This window comes from Gossypium raimondii, chromosome 2 (genome assembly GCF_025698545.1).
Source record: "Gossypium raimondii isolate GPD5lz chromosome 2, ASM2569854v1, whole genome shotgun sequence".
NCBI classification, from domain to species: domain Eukaryota; kingdom Viridiplantae; phylum Streptophyta; class Magnoliopsida; order Malvales; family Malvaceae; genus Gossypium; species Gossypium raimondii.
This window is the reverse complement of record NC_068566.1, coordinates 31062945-31082716: the sequence shown is the minus strand read 5'-3', so window position 1 is coordinate 31082716 and position 19772 is coordinate 31062945. Positions and strand designations below refer to the sequence as shown.

At 33.2% G+C, this 19772-nt stretch overlaps 2 protein-coding genes across 10 annotated transcripts; one reads left to right on the top strand and one right to left on the bottom strand.

Annotated features, from left to right (window-relative positions):
- Nucleotides 1-4967: 4967 nt before the first annotated feature.
- On the bottom strand, nt 4968-9235 carry LOC105788134 (probable methyltransferase PMT18). 8 transcript variants are annotated; one of them, XM_012614877.2, is made up of 7 exons: nt 9093-9235; nt 8574-8655; nt 7010-7735; nt 6592-6802; nt 6153-6450; nt 5577-6044; nt 4968-5491 (listed from the first exon to the last, which is right to left on the bottom strand). In XM_012614877.2, exons 3-7 carry the CDS (start codon nt 7703-7705, stop codon nt 5263-5265), a joined length of 1902 nt encoding a protein of 633 aa, XP_012470331.1. In that variant the 5' UTR covers nt 7706-7735; nt 8574-8655; nt 9093-9235; the 3' UTR covers nt 4968-5262. The 8 variants fall into 8 exon arrangements, with proteins under 8 accessions (XP_012470331.1, XP_012470323.1, XP_012470332.1 ...); XM_012614869.2 differs by having other exon boundaries at nt 8590-8655; XM_012614878.2 differs by having other exon boundaries at nt 8574-8680; nt 9093-9202.
- Nucleotides 9236-11634: 2399 nt separating this feature from the next.
- Nucleotides 11635-19263, top strand: LOC128036215 (kinesin-like protein KIN-12E). 2 transcript variants are annotated; one of them, XM_052627136.1, is made up of 4 exons: nt 11635-12110; nt 12511-12574; nt 12945-13010; nt 18417-19263. In XM_052627136.1, exons 1-4 carry the CDS (start codon nt 12022-12024, stop codon nt 18447-18449), a joined length of 252 nt encoding a protein of 83 aa, XP_052483096.1. In that variant the 5' UTR covers nt 11635-12021; the 3' UTR covers nt 18450-19263. The 2 variants fall into 2 exon arrangements, 1 of the variants encoding a protein (XP_052483096.1); XR_008193018.1 differs by lacking the exon at nt 12511-12574 and having other exon boundaries at nt 11639-12110.
- The last annotated feature ends 509 nt before the right edge of the window (nt 19264-19772 follow it).

Below are 19772 nucleotides of genomic sequence, written 5' to 3'. Positions count from 1 at the left end.
ATTTGCCATATTAACTCATTCAATCGTGGTTTAATTCATTTCTTCTTAAATCCTTTAAAATCAAGATTTTGCTACTTAACATGTTAAATGTTATACTAAGATTTTTATAATAGTAAATTATTAATTTCAATAAAATTTATGCATTAAAATAATGATAAAGTTAACACTAACCTGTATTTTTGCAGCTCACCATTCTTCGGTAGCATCGACTGTCTTTTTAGATGGACACCATCCAATACCTGTAGATTCCTTAAGCAACTCCCTTCATAACCTCGATTCCTTTTTTAATGTATCCCACTTATTTTTCAATTGAGGTTTTCTATAATTTTTTTGTGTTTTTGTTTGAAAAAGAGCAATGACATTTTCCCATCCTTTTGAGTTTAGATGAGTTGTTGGTCTATTACCAGCATTGACTTCATTCACAAAAGCTCACAAAATATCAACGTCGACTCATCATCCCAAATGACTTTTGTTGCTAAGGTACTATCTCCTCCACAAAATTTCGTGTCTTTACCATCTATTATTATTTTAATTTTAAATGTCAACCGATATAAAACCATAAATATATAATTAGATATAATAATATAATTTCATAAAAATAAGAATAATACATCACGAATGGATGAAAGCCATAAGATGAACACTAAAGAAAAAATTCTCAAAGATCTATGGTAAACAATAACGAGGATATAGAAAGGATAATTTTTTATTTTTTACTTTTTTGGTTGTGTTTATTTTTTATTTTTTGCTTAAAAATAGAGTCTTTGATTCAACTGGTTCAAGTTCTCTGCACATTTGGGGTTGTTCTATATCTTCACAAGAAAGGTAATTCCCTAATTTGTTTCACAAATCCCATAATTTTTATTATCATGATTTAAGTTCAAAATTAATATCTTTCAAGAAAAATATTGCATCTTCATGCTTCAAATAATTGAATAAACCGAATATAAACTATATTTTTATTTTAAAATACACTACATATATTTTTTTATTTTTAAAATACACTACATATATTTTTTTATTTTTAAAATACACTACATATAAATTTTTATTTTAAAATACACTACATATATATTTTTATTTTAAAATACACTACATATATTTTTTATTTTAAAATACACTACATATATATTTTATTTTAAAATACACTACATATATATTTTTATTTTTAAAATACACTACATATATTTTTATTTTATAAATACACTACATATATTTTTTATTTTAAAATACACTACATATATTTTTATTTTTAAAATACACTACATATATTTTTTTATTTTTAAAATACACTACATATATATTTTATTTTTAAAATACACTACATATATTTTTATTTTTAAAATACACTACATATATATATTTTTATTTTAAAATACACTACATATATTTTTATTTTAAAATACACTACATATATTTTTTTATTTTTAAAATACACTACATATATTTTTTTATTTTTAAAATACACTACATATATTTTTTTATTTTTAAAATACACTAATACAGTGCAATTTCCCCATTCCCATTTCCCCTCTTCCACCGATCAAAGTCCCAAACCCCGTGCCCTCCTCCCATTTCCCACTCCCATTTCCCCTCTTCCACCGATCAAAGTCCCAATCCACCTCCACCGATCCAAGTCCCGATCAGAGGTTAGAGGCAAAACGGTCTACCTACAATATTCTAACAGGCAAGAGATTGTAAACAACAAAACCACGGCGGATATTGCCAGAAATGTTCTTTTGGTAACAATTGAAGGTCAAGATGCGCGGCTTGTTTCTATTGATGTTTTGCATCTGGTAAGGAAGATCTTTGGTCTTTCTTGCTTTCTTTTTTGGGTTAAGAATTTCTAAGTTTGATCCGAGTTTATGTAATTACTAGGATTTGTGTGGCTTTTGTCATGCTCTATAGAAAGAAAAAGCTTTCTGTTGTTTTGACATGAATATGAATGAATTAGCAGGATCATGTCAAGGGAATTATCTCCAATGGCAGCTTAGTGCATCCGGAGAAAGAGCACATGTGTGTTTGTCTCCTTTCTCCTTTCCTTAACACTACCTCTCGTCCCTACTCTTCCTTACTTACCTCCAATTCCTACCTTTTAGTGTTGGGCATGGGTACTCCTGATTCCTGATTTAATAGCCATTCATTAATGTTATTAGCATTATTTTTTGTTTGCTGATGCCTGTTATTCAAGATTGAATGAGTGGCTAATCAATAATAGCCTGTGAAGATGAAAAACCCCTTTGTTCCTTCTGTGCTCATGCAGTTGTACTTATCTCTTTCCATTTTGGAATTAAACACTATTTGTAGTTGTTAATGTAGTTGTGAAATCATGTAGCAATGGTTTAATGGACTAATTGTTACAATCTAAATGTTTTTCTCTAAGATCTAGACAACTATATCTGCTTTTCGGAAGTAAGCTAGTAATTTTCATTGATACTATTCTACTAGAGAATAGTACTTATTTTTCTTTGGGAACAATGTAATATACAAAGTATAATCTTCATAGTTCTTGCATTTGTAGTTTACTTTGCTTCAATTTACTTGAAGCAGCTAAAGCTTTATATTTTACCCTTAAAAGAATAGTGATTGTATCTGATTTTTACTGCATAGTTATTTATCACACAATATTTGATAAAATTGAAATTTGAGCAGCCTGAAGTGTAGCTTTTGTTTTTTTTTTTTAAGATTTGAGGATTCTTAGCACATATAGGTCAATTTTTTCATCCTTTTTCTTTTTATGCTTTACTTCATTCTAGTACTTCGACAAAATCATAGATTTTACATGTTCTATAATTTTTGTTAACATCATTAGAAAATCTAAAATGATGCAATTGTTAAGGTGTATTCAGTTAATATGTTCTATTATTTCTGTCTCGATGCTTAAGACCTGGTATGTTGAAGTTATCTCCATTCCTTATTTTCTGGCAGATTTGTTAGTGGAAATTATAGGTTGTAATGACTTTTTGGAGTCCTTTTACTTGATTTATTTTCCATTCATCTTTCTAAATGAGTTAATAATGCAGGTATTTTCACTTTTGGATTTGTGCATAAGATTACTACCTTTGAGAAGACAAATTGGATTTCGTGTCAATGAATTAAATCTCCTTCTTCCTAGATTGATTGGTTTGCAATTTTTATCATTTATAGCTTGTTTGTAGTTTTTGATCTGTTTAATTACTTGACTTGTGTTCTTTGTTTATATATAGTCAGGGATATATATATTAAATGGGGACTGATGCTATTGAAGCAGGGGAGACTCCATTCGACTCCTATCTTAGTTCCTTTGAGGTACTATTTTCGAGTTCCTTTCACTTTTTTTCTGTTCTAACTTTGAATCTACTATATAATTTGATCGTTATCGGGAATAATTACATGCATTGTTTGTGTTTTTTTTTTTGCTTAAGCAAGTGTTAAAAGCATTGGAAATTCGATTTGTACCCTACAAGCTTTAAGTTATAATGTTTTTGAGTTTAGATGTTTAGGTAATTTCATTGTGTATGACTTAAAATTATAGTTAGTAATAATATTACTAAATAGTGTGTAAAGCATGCTAAATGATAGGTCCAAAGATCAAAAGATAAAATGTTGTCGCCTATGGGATAAGGTCAAGATATCATTTAAAACCGACTACTCAAAAGAAAAACAATAACAATAACAACAATAATAACAGTGAGTAACAAAGAAACCATCTCACCTCAAAGGAAGAACAACACTTTTAATCAACCATCCAATGTTGCAAACAATCACACAAAGCCATTGCCTCCAATTAGGTAAAACATCCATCCTTTTACTTTTAATAAAGAATTTAACTTCGAGGAAAAATTGTTTTAAAGAATAAATATACCTTGCATCACTATACGATTACTATCCGAGAGTGCGATAATTAATGTAGACTTCCCATTAATTGAGAAAAGGGTAAATGTTGAGCATGAGAAAATAGAGGAAAAACACAAGATATCTCTAACTTGTTAGTCCGATTGAAGAAATAGAATATCCTAAGCTCCCACAACCAAGAACAAAGCAAAAAGAGGGAGAAACCAAAAAAACGAGGGCAAACCAAAGAAGAACAAGGGAGAAACCAAGAAGAACGAGGGAGAAATCTTGCTTTTGTTCCCAAATCGAAAACAAATAAGATTGGGAAAAAATTAGTTTAACATCTAAGGATAAAATGGTAAAATAATAAATTAAAGTATGGGTATTTTGTCTTCTAAAATACCTCATCGTCCTAGCTAGAGTCGATCAAGCTTTTAGCACCAAGGAGATAAGGCTGTCCATCTTGTGAAAACGTCTCACAGGGAAGCCAAGGCATCCAAACAGCCAAGCAATTCACTGTGGTGCAGTGAGATTGAAAATCAAGCTAAAAAATTTTAATGCACTGTATTGTGTTTGAATCCAAAGGAAGCCTTAGCCTAAGAGGGTCCAAGTTGAAAAACAAGCATCATTGGCAAGAACAACCTTGGCCCTTGTTGGCCTCAATGCCCACTACTAGCCAACGGTCTTTCGCTATTTATTGAGTGAGCTTCATAACCCCACACGGGGGCAGGCAGAGCCCCTAAAGCAAAGGATTTTCATTTCAATGCTTGGCTATCACCCTCAAGCAACTACCTATTACCTGTTGCATGGCCATTGGCATTAGTTGGTCAGTTTGATGTTTAAGCTCAAGGGCTGGAATTCAACAAAGGCCAATTCCGATGAATGTAACTACAACTAAGGGGATTCCTTGGCCATACGGGCTATTACAAGCTTCTGTACAAAGAGTTGCTGAAGAAAAACCAATTTGAAAGAACTTCAGAAGATTTTGTTTAAGCTTTTCTTTCGAATGAACATTTTATTTTCTAAGATCACATTTCCAACAGTGCACCACAGTTCTTTTGATATGCGGTGGCTGCTGCTTTTGAAGAAGACAAACAGGTTTATCTTCTAATCCCTACTTTATCATCTCGCATTGCAATGTATATGATTGATCATTTAATTCAAAAACTGTAGGGGCAGGCTACAGAGAGCTTACTTTTCAATTACTGCAGACAGTGTACATATCTATTTAGCTAATCATACTATATCACCAAGAGTTAAGACAATGACAGTATCCGCTAGATTTGTAGTACAAACAGAATCTGCTTAGTATTACAGTGCATCAATGAAATTATACCATCAATAATTTTAATCAAACCCACCCTTTTACCCTTCAGTGATTTTGACTGTTCCCAAGATGGAAAATTGTGACAAATGAAGTGCAGAAAAGAGAGATGATTGAAATCCCAGTTAGAGCTGTTTTTGAGTTGCTTCACCAGTCCAGTATGTTTTGACAGCAACAAGAATTTTCTCTGGATTGAAAGGTCCGCTTTCATGGTCCATTATCTGACTCTTCCATCTCATTCCATCCGTTATACTCTGGATCTTCACAAGCAGCTCCACTGTGTCCCTAAATATAACGGTCCCTTCCGGCCTCAGAATCCGATCCATCTCCAGCAAGATGTAAGTGATGTCACACCTTCAATGAAAAATATATAACATCAGTTCAACCACAATTACGAATTACGCGCTCATGATTGAGAATACCACCTCTCAAACATTACCTGTTCTGGTATAAAGTAAACAAGCCACTAGCATGGATGAGATCATATGTTCTTGGATATGTTGAGAATGCCTCACACCAGTCCTGGTAGGTACCAATTAAGCCTCGTTCATAAATAACTCCCAAAGTGTCATGATTTGAATTTATAGGAACCACATTCATGACCCAAACTGGATAATTTAACATAGCTGCTGCAAATCCCCCAAGGTAAGCATTCATGTCCATAATATTCCGATATCGTCCAGTGGGAAGTGGACTAATGATTCGTTTGTAATGTGCTACTCTTTCCTTCCAAAGTTTATTATCCTCTACGAATCTCTCAGCTGTGACGCCTGGTGTTGAGCCACTCCTAATTCTAGGAGGAACAGCGTATGCTCGCTCTGGCCATTTTTCTATTGCCCCACCAGCAACATCATCTGAGCTGCTTACTTCAGGAAGTGGAATTACACAAGCTTCCAAATTCCGGTACCTTTTTAGCACAAATGACAAAAGGAAAATGAGACCACAGTGGACAATATGAATATCAGAGTATGTATCAAGGAGGAAACAAGAACATGAAGGACACCAATGAGAGTACCAAGCTGTGTCTGGATCATCTGACTCGCACATGTGCGGTGCTTTCAAGACCTTCTTACTTCTGAAGCACTCAACGTGGTTAATGGGTTTTTGCCAAACCGATAGATCATTCTTTTCAATCACTTTCTTCCAGCATAGGCTTTTGGCAACATCTTCAATAGCATCTTGCTCTTGTTTTAAGTCCTCCCGTGTCCTTTCCCAGCCTCTCCAGAACTTCTTCCAGTGAATAGGGGGACCGGAAAGAACCCAATAACCACCAGGCCGTAGAATCCGGTCCACTTCAGCGAGGTACAAACCATCTATACCGATTAAATAAAACCATTAGCTTATACACAACTTTTCAACCTATAGAGCAAAGAGATAGAGGGTAGTAAAACGGTCATTGCACCTTCCTAACAGAGTTAATCTCATTTTTTAAAAAAGACATGCAGATGCCTTACCATATTTTTTCCAAGGGATCAAGCAGCGAGAACAATGAGCCAAGTCAAAAGCCCTAGCGGGGTATGGAAGCCTCTGTGACCCCATAATTCCAATCATTGCTGGAACTCCACGTTCCAGCGCAAACTGGACCTGTGCTTCGTGCGTATCTCTTGGAGCAAAAGACATTGTCAAGATATTCCTATTCAAGAGGTAAGCACCAAAACTTGCAACCTAACACCAGAGTAAAGAAGAAAATAATTACTAGCAATTGAAGTACCAGTTAATATCATAGACTGAAAGTGGATATGGACTTCGTAATAGAACAGGAGTCGAAAGCAATTCATGATTGTAAAAGGTTTATAGCCCAAAATAGACAGCAACAAATTACAAAGCATGGGAAAAGATGCAAGTAAATTGAAAAGGATATTCGTTACTTACCCCACAGCCAGTATCAATTGCTGTTCTAATAGTTCCATCAGTAAGAGGAATGAGCCGGCCAATATCATCGATATATGCATCAGCTCCCCGAGGGAACATGGTACCTCCCCCAGGGAATCTAAAACGATTACCCTCTAATTGAATCCAATTCTGAATAGCCTTCTCAATGCTGAGTTCTCTGTGGGGGATATTGCTGTACCAGGCATAATCTCGGCTCTGAGGCCACTTGAAAGGGGTCTTATATTGTGGAGGAGCAGGTATAAGACAACGGAGAAGTTCTTCCTTCGCGGGACAATGCCGCTCTCTGTATTTCAACATGTTACGATCGAATTTCCTTCCTCTCACTTTATCTTGACAGGGAGTGTACTCACTGAATAACATATCACATGATGGGAACTGACTGACTGTTTTAGAACTGTTTAGCACAACTTGATGATGGCTTGCAAAGTCCAAGTTGGTTGATGATGGATGACCAACTACAGCATTGCCGTTGTCGGATGTAGTAACATGACTATCACAGCCACCTCTATTGTATGCACTAAATTGAGTAGTGTTGGGGTTAGAAGAACGCTGCCAAGCTCCCAACACATAAAACAATATGCAGAGGAAACTAACCCCTAGAATCCAAGTAAGGGGGTTCCTCTTCGCTTCGAGTCGATGATGATGCTTTGGTGATCCACTGTACTCTTTGGCCATCAGGATCAAAGGCGATTATCTCATCACAAGCTTATATACAACAAAGCAAATGTGAAGAGGAAAACATTAGAATTGAAACATTGCAGCAGAACTGAAAGCTAATCTTAACTTCTCTTGCACATAAAAGTTGAAAGACAACACAAGTAATTGCAAGGTGGGATTCTAAGAATGCATTGCAATATTCAATTATCTCTATATAAGAGAAAACAAGAACGTCAATTTGACAGAAAATATGGGCACATTTTGTCCAAAGAAATAAGGAAACAAGTGATTCATTCATAAGTAAACTACAGATATAATGGCAGCATTCTTGCAGGTAAAAGCAAAGATTCATAAACTAGATTGAATAGAACATAGTTAAGTAAAGATTCTAAAGCCAAGCTAATTAACAGGAATTTGGAGAAGAAACGGAAGAAACAAAGGAAAGAATAAGACTGAAGCTTCTTAAGAGAATACCAAGCCCCAATATTTTCATTTGTACCAAAAATAGAAGAACTTGAAAAAGAAATAAAGTTAAAAGCAAGCATCTCAAAGCCCTTAGAAAATGGTTAATCAGAACATATCTAATAGCCCCAAGTGCCCAACAAAACACAACATCAAACCCAAAGCAAGAAAAAAGAACAAAGGAAAAAAGAAAATCAAGGAGAAAAGGAGTCTTTTTAGAAACCAGCAAACTTGTTAAAAGAAAGAGAACTTAGCAGAACCTTGAATCTGTGGTTATCTCTTTCATTTTTCACAACTTTGGACTATTTTCAGCATGAACCACACATGGCAGCAGCAAAAAACTGTTTTGTTCCTTTTATTTTGAGGGAAAAAAAAAATGAAAACTTTCGTACCTAAAAAAGAAAAAGAAAAAAAAAGAAAGTACCTGAAGAAGGAAGTACCTGAAGAAGGTAAACTTGTTCTTCCCTGAGACTTTCAGCAACTCAAAAATCCAAATATGTTGGTACCTGTAAAAGAAAGGGGTGCAGTGCACTGAACTTTGTTTAAATGGGGCTATACATATAAATACATAAATAAATATGAAAAAAAAAAGGGGAAAGGAAAAAAAAAGTAACAAAAAGAAGACCAATGAAGTAGCTAAGAAAAAGCAGTCCACATTGGTGCATCAGAAAGAAGAATATAATAATAAGTTACCAACAAAAAGAAGATATAAAACCTCCCTCACTTACAGGACTTAGAATTCCATTGTTTTTTCTTTGGAAATAAAAAGAATATTACTGAAAAATAAGAAGTAGAAGACTGGATAACATGTCTTAATGTACTTCCCTAAACCTTGTGGTGGATGAGTTTTCTTTGTTCATAAAAAAAACAAAAAAAAGGACAGATATTTTAAACCAAAAATGAAGTTAAAGACAGAAAGGAAGAGAGAGATGAGAGATCTAACTTTTAAAAGGACAAAAAAGGGAAGTAGAAGATTGTTGAGCTAGCAGCAGCTCTCATTTCCATTTCTTGACATCTGCAGTTCACTTGCCATATTCATCTGTTCACAAATTTCAACATAAAATAAGAAAAATGAAGAAACCCTTTTCTTTAGTTTTGGAAAAAATATATAGTGAAGTGGGGTAAGGGATTTGTTTTTGTTCTTCAACTTTACAAGAAAAAAAAGACCCCACCAAACATACACAAACTGTAATCAAGCATGGAACTTTTTTGCTGGACCCTTTTGACAAATATTAAAAGAAAACATGTTGATTGATGATTACACTCGTCTACGTAAAGAACTAAAGATGATTTCGTCCATATACATAAATAAAATCAGACCTTTTCACAAAGAATTTTGGATATTCCATATCATTCGTATGATGAACTAATAAAAATCAGAAAGACCCCTTTGATAATTTATCTTTTGATCATATATCTATAAAATTTTCACATATTATTGTTTTAAGTTTTTTTAAAATGTGTCATAATCGTGGAAAAGAACAAAGGAGGTTGGTAGGCAGGGCGTAGTGGGCAGGTTGAGCCCTGATTATTTTGTTAAGGGAGATGGGGGAGGGTCAGTAGATACCGTACGTTGTTGTTTAGGCTCCTATATATATAACACTGATAAGTATAGTAGTACTGATTTGGTTGTTGTAAAAGGCTCAAACCCTTTGCCATTTAGCATAATGGCATTGAGATTGCTGCTTACCTTATTTCTCTTTTAATTTACAGTATGCTTTCGTGATTTTTGTCTCTCAATGCACACACTCCCATGTACACAGGGAAACAAAAGGTATCCAATGACTTGCTTTTGTCTTAAAATTGAGATCATCTAAATAACCCTAATCCTAATCCAAATAACAAAGCATTGTAACCTGTTTGATATGGCCTTTTATCTCCATTGGACCCCATCAGCAATTTACTGGACTCATTGTTCCCTTCCCCATTCCTAGCCAACTACAACTCATTGTTCATTATTAACCTTGGTCATTTCCAGCAACAGTTGCACACTGAATTCAGGGCCTTAGATTATTAGGCTCTGATGCATGGATCAGAAATAAATTGCTCTGATCAGAGTCAGAGACCATTTGACTATTGGGTGCAGTTTATTCAATAAATTTATGTAATCCCATGGCATGATTTGTGGGAAGGGTGTTTCCAAATTCCATTGAAGGAATCCAAAATTTACCCAATGGTTGATTATGGAAGTTATAAGAAATACAATTGGCCGCTATCTTGGAATTGAGTGAAATTGCATTTTGTGTTTTTTTATTGAAAAATGATAAATTAATGAATTGAGTGAAATTTTATTTTGTGTTTTTATTGAAAAATAATAAATTAATCTTATAAGTTAGAAAAAAATTATTTTTTTAAGTTAAAATGTTATCTATTTTTATACGTTAGCATAAGATATATGTGATACGTGACATGTAATCGTTTGGTTATTTCATTAATTACGTTAGTTTTTAATTGTAGAAATGGATAAAAATTTTATTAAAAGAACTAGATTACTATTTAATTTAATAAACCGTAGTTAATTTATCCAATTAACTTTTAGTAGAAAAGTAAATTTCAGTCCAACTTTTAGTATAAAATTTTTCATAATACTTTTACTTCAAGGCCCTTGAATTTTCTGAGAAATTTATCAGCTCTTCCTTTTGGTCGCCACCACTTTGAATTTCAGGCTGAGTATTTGATTCCCACGGTGATGAGTATAAAAGCATCTTAAACCATTCCTCCACAAAGTATGCTTTCCAAGAGAATAAGCCATTTAAGAATAAAATGGGCAGTATTTGATTTTGAACAAGTCATATTCTTCTCAGTTAAATTTGCATATATATATATACACACACACATATGTTGGCCACCCATGATAGTTGGTCCTGACAGGATTTCATAAATAATAATAAAAAATGCTCCCCTGTACTCATCCATAACATTTGTAAATGTCAAAGAAATGTTGGGTAAGGCTTACTTTGATTAGAAAAATCTATTTCCAGAAACTAGAAGAGGGGGAAAAAGTTAACGATAGACATGGCTTTTTCTCTGAAAATGAGCCTTTTCTAAATCGTCATGAAACTTCAGTTTCACTGGAATTATTGGCTATGCAAATCGCTTATTTCACTTAATTTAACACCATTATCATCCATCGACATGGAGGTAAAAGTAATGTCTATATGCCGACACTCCAGATATAAGGTGGGGTTAATTGCTAACATCGAGACTATCAAGAATGTAGCGTTGGATACAACTCCCATTAAAACTTTAGAAAAGTTACATCGAGTACTTTGTTAGTAATGAGTATTTTGTTAGTAATATGTTAATAAATTCCAACTATTTTTTTTCAAATAAAACACAAATTTTATTATTTTTATATTTTTAACCATATTTTTTATTAAAAAAATATTTTTAGTGATGTTTATTAATATTAAAAAAGTTAGTTTATTATCAATAAATAGTATGTAATTTAACTTATCTTTCTAAGGCCCCGTTCTCCTCTGCTTTTTAAACAGGCTTTTGCAACAAAAAGTGTTTTTCTCTTAAAAGCAAAGAAGAACGGCTATCGTTTCAAAATTTACGGCTATCGTTTCAAAATTTTTTTCACCATTTGAGAAGTGCTTTTTGGCTGATGAAGAAGTTAAAAATTTCTCCATTTCTTCAGCCAAAAGTCCGTTTGGCTGATAATTTCCCATTTTAACCTGCCTTCTCTCCCAAAAAAGTTTCTTTTCTCTGGTTCTTTAGAGGAGCTCTATACCCATTTTTCACATTTTCACTTTCAAAATTTTGGCTTACTGCTTTCGATTAGAATTTTCAGGAAAATTCTGGATTACTGCTTTGCTTTACTCTACTCGGTGGCTGTGGTTTGGGGATTGAGAATCGAGATAAAAGAAATGGAGAAGGGAAACAGGCAAGTAGTTGTTTCAGCATTGAAATTCGCTTGCACCGACGATGTGCCCACCTATCTCGCCACTGCCGAAAGGTTTCTTTTTTTTTTTACTCCTCCTATTACTTCCCATTTGATTAGATTTTCTTGGTCTTTCATTAATTTCGAATTGTATTATCTGATCAAACCTATATTCTGGATTTGCTTTGCTACTCTTCTACTTTCATCTATTAAAAAGTCTCTTCATATTGGTTTTGTGGTTTCTTTTAGTTAATTCTTCCTTTAGTCTTTAGTCTCTATTTGATTGAGATTTGGAACTGTGGTGTAAATTGTTTGTTTGATTCTTATATGAGAGTGAGCCTATTTACTATGTGGTGAAGAACCGATAAAAGAAAAACAAAGGATATAGAGACTGTTCATGGTTATAAATTGTTTTCAAAATTAATTTGGTTTCATTGGAACTGTTCAAGTTCGAACTTTTGGGCATTTTCTGCAGTTGTTCATTGGAGACACTAAGTACATTGAAGTTTGCACAGCGGGTTAAATTTATTAAGAACAATGTATGAGATCTTTGCTTAGCTACTTTTAATTCAATGCATGGCTTACTCGTCATTCATGTGATTTCCTGAAATCCTCTGTTTCATTTTCTGTTCCCAACGGGAACCGATGCTAGCCTTTGAGCCTGTTTAGACTACATACTCTATACTTGTATACTAATAATAAGAGTTTTGTGTTGTGGAACCCATTTAGTTAAAAAGGTAGAGTGATACCAAGTTTTTTTCATGTATATATATTTAAAAATACAACTTTTTGTTAAAAAAATTTATTTGTTTTAACCTCTTAATCAGTTAGTCAAATTCTAGTTAATGTATATAGTTTTTAAATTTTGGATGTCATATTTATTGAAAGATTTGAACTAATGTATTGTAGGCAGTGGTAAATGAAGATGCATCTGGAGATGTTGTTGCTATGAGACTGCAAATTCAACAGCTGAAGGTATTATATATTAAAATATTAACAATAAGTTATAATAAATTATTTTTTTATATTTTTGCTAAAATATCATAATATTAACTAATTTGAACATTATTTAAATACATATTTGTTACTTTATAATCTCATGTCTAAAATGGACATTTTATTCTTCAAAAGCACTTTTTGACAGCAATGCCAAACACTCAAATTTCTCAAAAGCACTTCTCAAAAACACTTTTCAAAAGCACTTCTCAAAAGCACTTCTCAAAAGCAATAAAGAACTGACCCTAAATAATACCAATTCATATATTTTGAATAAAAAATAAAATATTTATCTCAAAATTTTTATATGATTAAATTTCAAAATAATTTTAAATATTTAATATGTAATTAATAGTACTTAAAATAAATTTAAATTCAAAATAATATTATGATTCGATTGTTAGAAAAACATTGTATAAAATAAATAAATAAATAAATAAAAATTAGATAATTTTGTCTCAAAAGTAAATTTTTACTCCCTTTTGTACAATCCCAGAGCTTAGACAAATGTCAACACAATAAGTTATCAAAATCAACTTTTTCACCTCCTGCCACCAAGTCCTTCCTTTACCCAGCTGTCTTCCCATGAAAAGACTACTCGCTCTTCCTCAAAACTGGCCTTGATCACTCGCTTCCACGATAAGGCCACTAGCTCAATAAGTTACATCATCAAACACTCGTTTTTTAAGTGCAAAGCACTTATCCAAGTGTGAACACGCCTCTAATGACGAGTGGGCTCTACCAGGGAATGATAATAACCTTGTACTATCTAAGACCATTACATTTGCACCTCATGTACACTATGCCAGTATGCCCACTGTCCATTGTAATGACCTACCACATCACACTATAAGACAAGATGACCTCTCCTATAAATGCCCTCCCAGCAATGAGGAAACGATCAATTTTTGCTTTAATGAGTTATGTTAACACACCACATCCGGCCTGATCGTCGAATCCAGGTATGGAGCGTCACAAAATAAAACCATTGGACTGGCTGTAACTAATAGACATCCAAATACCCTAACGATTTCATGTTATACCAAAACAAGAGATGGTTCACAAATAGGCCGCAAATTTGGATGATTCCTTACAATGATACGTCTAACCTAAGAGCTTGAAAATAAGAAGAAAGAAACTAAGTAAGCTCATAAGAACTTAATGAGTTCCAAGGAAATATAATCCTACAATAGGGTTCAACAAACACTATTACGCTAGGATTTAGACTGACAAATGGTATGCCACTTTTGGCGGATACAATTCTTTATGTTTTCAAAGTATCCGTCGGTGGATACTTTTGCAAATAGACATAGCCCCATGGCGAACGTTGCCCGCTAATAGAGACATGCATTTAACGGGTACAAGACACAACTATTCTACTTGTATATCTCATTTGTGAACTACCCTTCTATGATCGTTTCTCGTACTTTTCACACTTCATGCAACATTCACACTATGTTTAACATGATATACACCCCTTTTTGTCTGTATACTCCCTTCCTTGTGCTAGCTTCTAATCCTAATTCTGAAGAACCATTAATCCTGCATCTTCATACCGTTCCTTAGAGCCATTAAACCAATCATAATCTCAATACCTTCATCATTCCTCCTTGTAATCTGAACACATGAGTATTCCCCCGCAAGGCCAAGTACTCACCGGTCACGGTTTGCACCAAAGTGCCATATCAAAGGTAAAATATAATATCATGGATCTTTTTTTCATCATTATACGTAGCAACCCTCCGATACCTTATTACACCATTCTGGATACGGAGCTTGTGCACTAAGGAAAGAGTATTTATACCCATGTACATGTAATTTTTCTATTTCTATTTTACAGACTGTAATCGTATATGCATAAAATGTTTACCATGACCCCTTTAGCACATTACCAGGACCAAAGATTAAAGCTACTTAATTGGGTATACAGCAGGAAAGTTTAAACATAATAATATTGATAACGAACTCAAGGTAGAAAAGAACTCATCAAGAACCTTCACTTAGAGCTTTCCTACTCAACGGGTTCTTTCCTTTTAGCACTGGGACCTTCTCCCGTATCTTTGGCTAAAACAATCAAATAACTTCTTTAAATATAAAAACAACCAAATCTTAATGAAATACCATGAGTCAATAAACATGCAACAATTCCCAGATGAAAGTTTTCTTCCTATCTAGTATACAAATGGTAACCCTACTGAACAACCCTTACAACAGCTCCTTTCTATCTGGTAAAACTTAAATAAGGATTTAAGAATTTACCAGCAAACAAATTTTAAGAAAGAAGCTCCTAAAAGCTTAACTAAAAATTCTACCTATAACACCTCTAACTTGTCTCCACCGCCGAATTAGGGTTACAAAATGTTATTGTACAAAACAGAACAAATAATTCAACTTACAAAATAATTTCTAATTAGTCAAATTAATCATGGTAATAATACACATTTGAGCCTTAAATCAAGCTACTAGGGCCCTAGAATCAATTTAAAAGTAATCAAGGATTGATTTAAATAAATCAGGCCCAGACCGTGTGACTCCAGATATGGTCGTGTGGTTATCCACACACTTGTGTGTGCAGGCCGTGTAACTCTCCGTGACCGTGTAGCTCAGGGTCACACAACCGTGTCGCTAAGCCGTGTAACTTTTTGTGCCTGTGTGAACCAACTTGCACCCAAAATTTTTAAGACACACATGTGACAGCCTATGTCCCAGGTTGTGTGCTCCATAATTAGCCCCTAAAATAAGCCATTTTAAAATCAAACCTTTCCCAACAATCTACTCCATTTGCACACACTCAAAGGCCCTAAACAAACATCAAACATTCATAACATACCAATTCAATCAACTTAGCTCTTCTAACCATATGCCATTTAAAGACACCTCATTTCATGCCAAAACAAAATCCATTAAGAACAAAGCTATAATTCTACTTCTCAATCACAAAACTTAGGTAAATTAGTTACCTGATGTCAATCATCATCATCCCATATTACCATTCAAAATAAGCATACCAAAATGACTATTTACACATATATCTTTTAACATGTACAAGCCAACTATACCATATATGCATATAACCATTTACAAAAGTAACCAAAACACAACAAAAGTATTAATGACATTAAACCCTATATATTAAGCCTTATACATACCATTTATAACCAAAACAAAAATATTCAAAAACTACCAAGGTGAATTTTAGATAGTATGATAAGACTCCGACAAGGTTCCAACTGATCGAGCTTCTGATAGACTACAAAATAGAAGAAATACAACTACGTAAGCATTTATTGCTTAGTAAGCTAGTATAAGGTTAACTTTAACTTACCGAACATGAATCGATAAATCATTCAACCAAGTTCATTTCAACATTTAAACATTATACCTTCCTATCCACCATAATCCACATGGTTAATAACCAACATATAAACATAACATCTATGTGATATAGCGTATACTAGGAAATGAATTTCCATAATTCATCTTTTCCACCACATGATAAAAACTCACCATTAGCATTTCATAAAGTCATGAACAACAATTAATTATAAACAGCCTTTCTTTAACTTTTGCTTACCCATTGAGCTTAATAGAATCACAACGGTTATCTGATTCACAACACTGGCACGAAGCCTACTAGGCCCAAGGTCTAATTTCATACACCGGCACAAATCCTGATAGGCTTAAGGTCTGATTCCATACACTGACACGAAGCTTGCTAGGCTGAAGGCCTGATTTCATACACTAGCTCGAAGCCTGCTAGATTCAAAACCCGATACATGTCTCCAATTTAACTCAATTTCCATCATAAAAAAAATGTAATCACAACCACCATGAAGAATTAAATAGAACAATTAGCTAAAAATTTAATATAAAAAATTGTATAATACGAGCTTACCTCGATAATTATGGTTGCAAAAATAGAGTCGAATCTTAGTCCAACGCTTTAACTTTTCCCCGATTTAAGTTTGGTTGTTGCATATCTTGATCTAAATAATATTTTCATTCACTTAAGTATTTAAATTAACTTCAAATATCCAATTAAACCAATAATACATATTAATATGAAATTACAAAATTATCCCTAATATTTTAACTTATAAACAATTAAATCCCCAAATCCTTAACTTATGAATTAACCATTTTCCATCACCAAACATACTAGCCAATTTTAATAAGGTTCTAAACAATCCATATTTACTTAAAATTTCACATAACCTTAAGGAATTTTACACTTTTAACCAATAAATCCTTAACCTTAACTTCATAAAATATCATTAAAATTCATTTAACAAATCATGTTCATTTAACTACTAGATTTAATAATCTACCGACTAAAATCACAAAATCATCAAACTCTTTCATGGAAAATCCCTCAATCTTTAACAGTTTTGCAAATTAACCCTCGAGCTAAGTAGGTTATGCTAAAACGAGTTCAAAAACATAAAATCATTAAAAGCGGAACTCAAAATCTTACCATGCATGAGCAAAACCACAACCAAAAGTTTCCTCCTTAACAATGGTGTTCGACCAAGAAAGAAAAGAAAATTGATGAAGATGATGCTTATTTCATCTTTATTCTATTACTTTTAACTTATTTATTAAATTACTAATCTAACCTTTAAAAATCATTAAAACTACAATAAAACCTATCTGTAAACATCCACTAACCTTAATTATGGTATATTTACTTTCCAAGTCCATTGATTTACCTATTCAAAGTCATTTGACCCTTTTTATCTAATAGAACCCACTTTTGCAAACTTTACAAATTAGTCCTTTTTTACTTAATTAACTAAATAAATATTAAAATTTCTTAACAAAAATTTAGTATGATCCCAATATGACCACATAAAAATTAAATAAAAATAAAATATTTACTCACTTTTCGGAATCGTGGTCCCGAAATCATTATTTTTGACACCACTAAAATCGGGTTGTTAACTACCATTAACAATGAAGAAAAACTTTGGGTTTTCTTCGATGATAACAAAGGCAAGGAGAGAATATGAAATGAAAATCTTCTCTCCACTACTAAGTTGTCTTATTTATAGCTATCTCTAGCCCAAATCCCACTCAGGTTTAATCTCTAATCAGTAATCATGCACGCACGCTTCCACTAATTAATCACATCCTACGAGGCTCTTAGGTGTCCTGGTTGTTGTAAACGAAATTATATAGGATTTTTTATAGTAATTTTTACCACCTTTTTGCTTAAAAATAATATTAATCTTGAGTATTTGTTAATTAATTAAGTGAATTTTGCTTAAATGTTAATAATGGACATGAATTTATAAAGTATGCAAATTTGTCCTTTTTTATATGATTTTGTGCATAAAATTAAAGTATTTCATGTTATTTATTAATATGTTAAATTTACTTATGCAGTGGACCATAGAGTTGAGTGTTGCATGGACATGAGTTATTATTCTCATGTGTTGGATGGCAAGACTAAGATTAATGGGTCATCAAGATGCCGCATTGACCAAATAAAAAATATGATACATGTTGGTCAAGTCTACAAGCTAGTTGGGTCATTAATAGCCCAATTCAAGAGAAGAGAGGCCCAATTCGGCAACCACAATTGGGCAGCCAAGAAATCAATTTTGGGACAATTATTTGAAGGTCCGCAAACTTGGAAGAACATTGGAAATTGGCACACAAGATTTGCTTGAGAAAATGTCCACACCTTGCATGATTCAAACATGATTTCATGCTTGAATCAAGCAACCAAACCACATTCTCTTCCACATATCATGGTTGGCCATAAGGAGAGAGAAATCCAAGGGATTATTATTGCTATTTTTAGTAAACTCTCCTACCTAGTTCAATTTTAAATACCATACCTATCTCACCTTTTCAATCATCCCTTACTCATCTCTTCATCCCTCATTTTCACAACATTCTTCATTCCCTTTCTTGCTCTCTTCATCCACCATCCCTATCATTCCATTTTTCCCTTTAGTTTTTAGCCAGTAAAAGCCTTGAAAAGATCATCTCTTAGTCGACCACCTTGAGGAGCCATTAGCAAAAGTGCAACAAGAGGAGCGAAGGAAAACACCTTCAATCAGAGTTCGCGAGGCTGCCGACTTGAAATAGAGTTTATTCTTCCCTTACTTGTTGTTTTAAATTAATTATGCTTGCAATGTGTTTTGTGATCTTGACATCAGCAATGGTAGCTTAAATCTATTTAGCTAAGTTAAATGCATTAATTCAATGAGATTTGTTTGATTCATGTTTAAAGTGTTTGTGCCTTAGTTGATCATGTTTTCAATTAAATTCAAGTATGTATTTCATTCATACGTGATTGGATGCATTAGAATTAGCTGAGCAATCCTAACTAGACGACGGCTAATGGACACAATAGTTGAAAAGTGCATGCTTAATTTAGATCGTAACCTGACTAAATTGAAGGTTCATAACAATTTTAACGAGCTCTATTATCTTGCATAGTTTTTAGGTTTATGTGATTAAACTGTTTCAAACCTAACCCATCCTTGTTACTTCACATAAATACTAAGAAACCCTTAGTTTAATATGATCAGTAAAATGCATGTTTCACTAAGTAAAAGATTCCAAAAGGACTTAATTTGGTTTCCAAACTCATGAAAGATCGAGTTGTCATGAAATGTTTTCCGAACACTGTTAAGCATGATGAAAATTAATCAAGTTGATTAATGTAGTTATCCTAGCCTATTCACGTTATTGATTGTTGAGGTTGTATTTCTACTGCTAAATTCATTC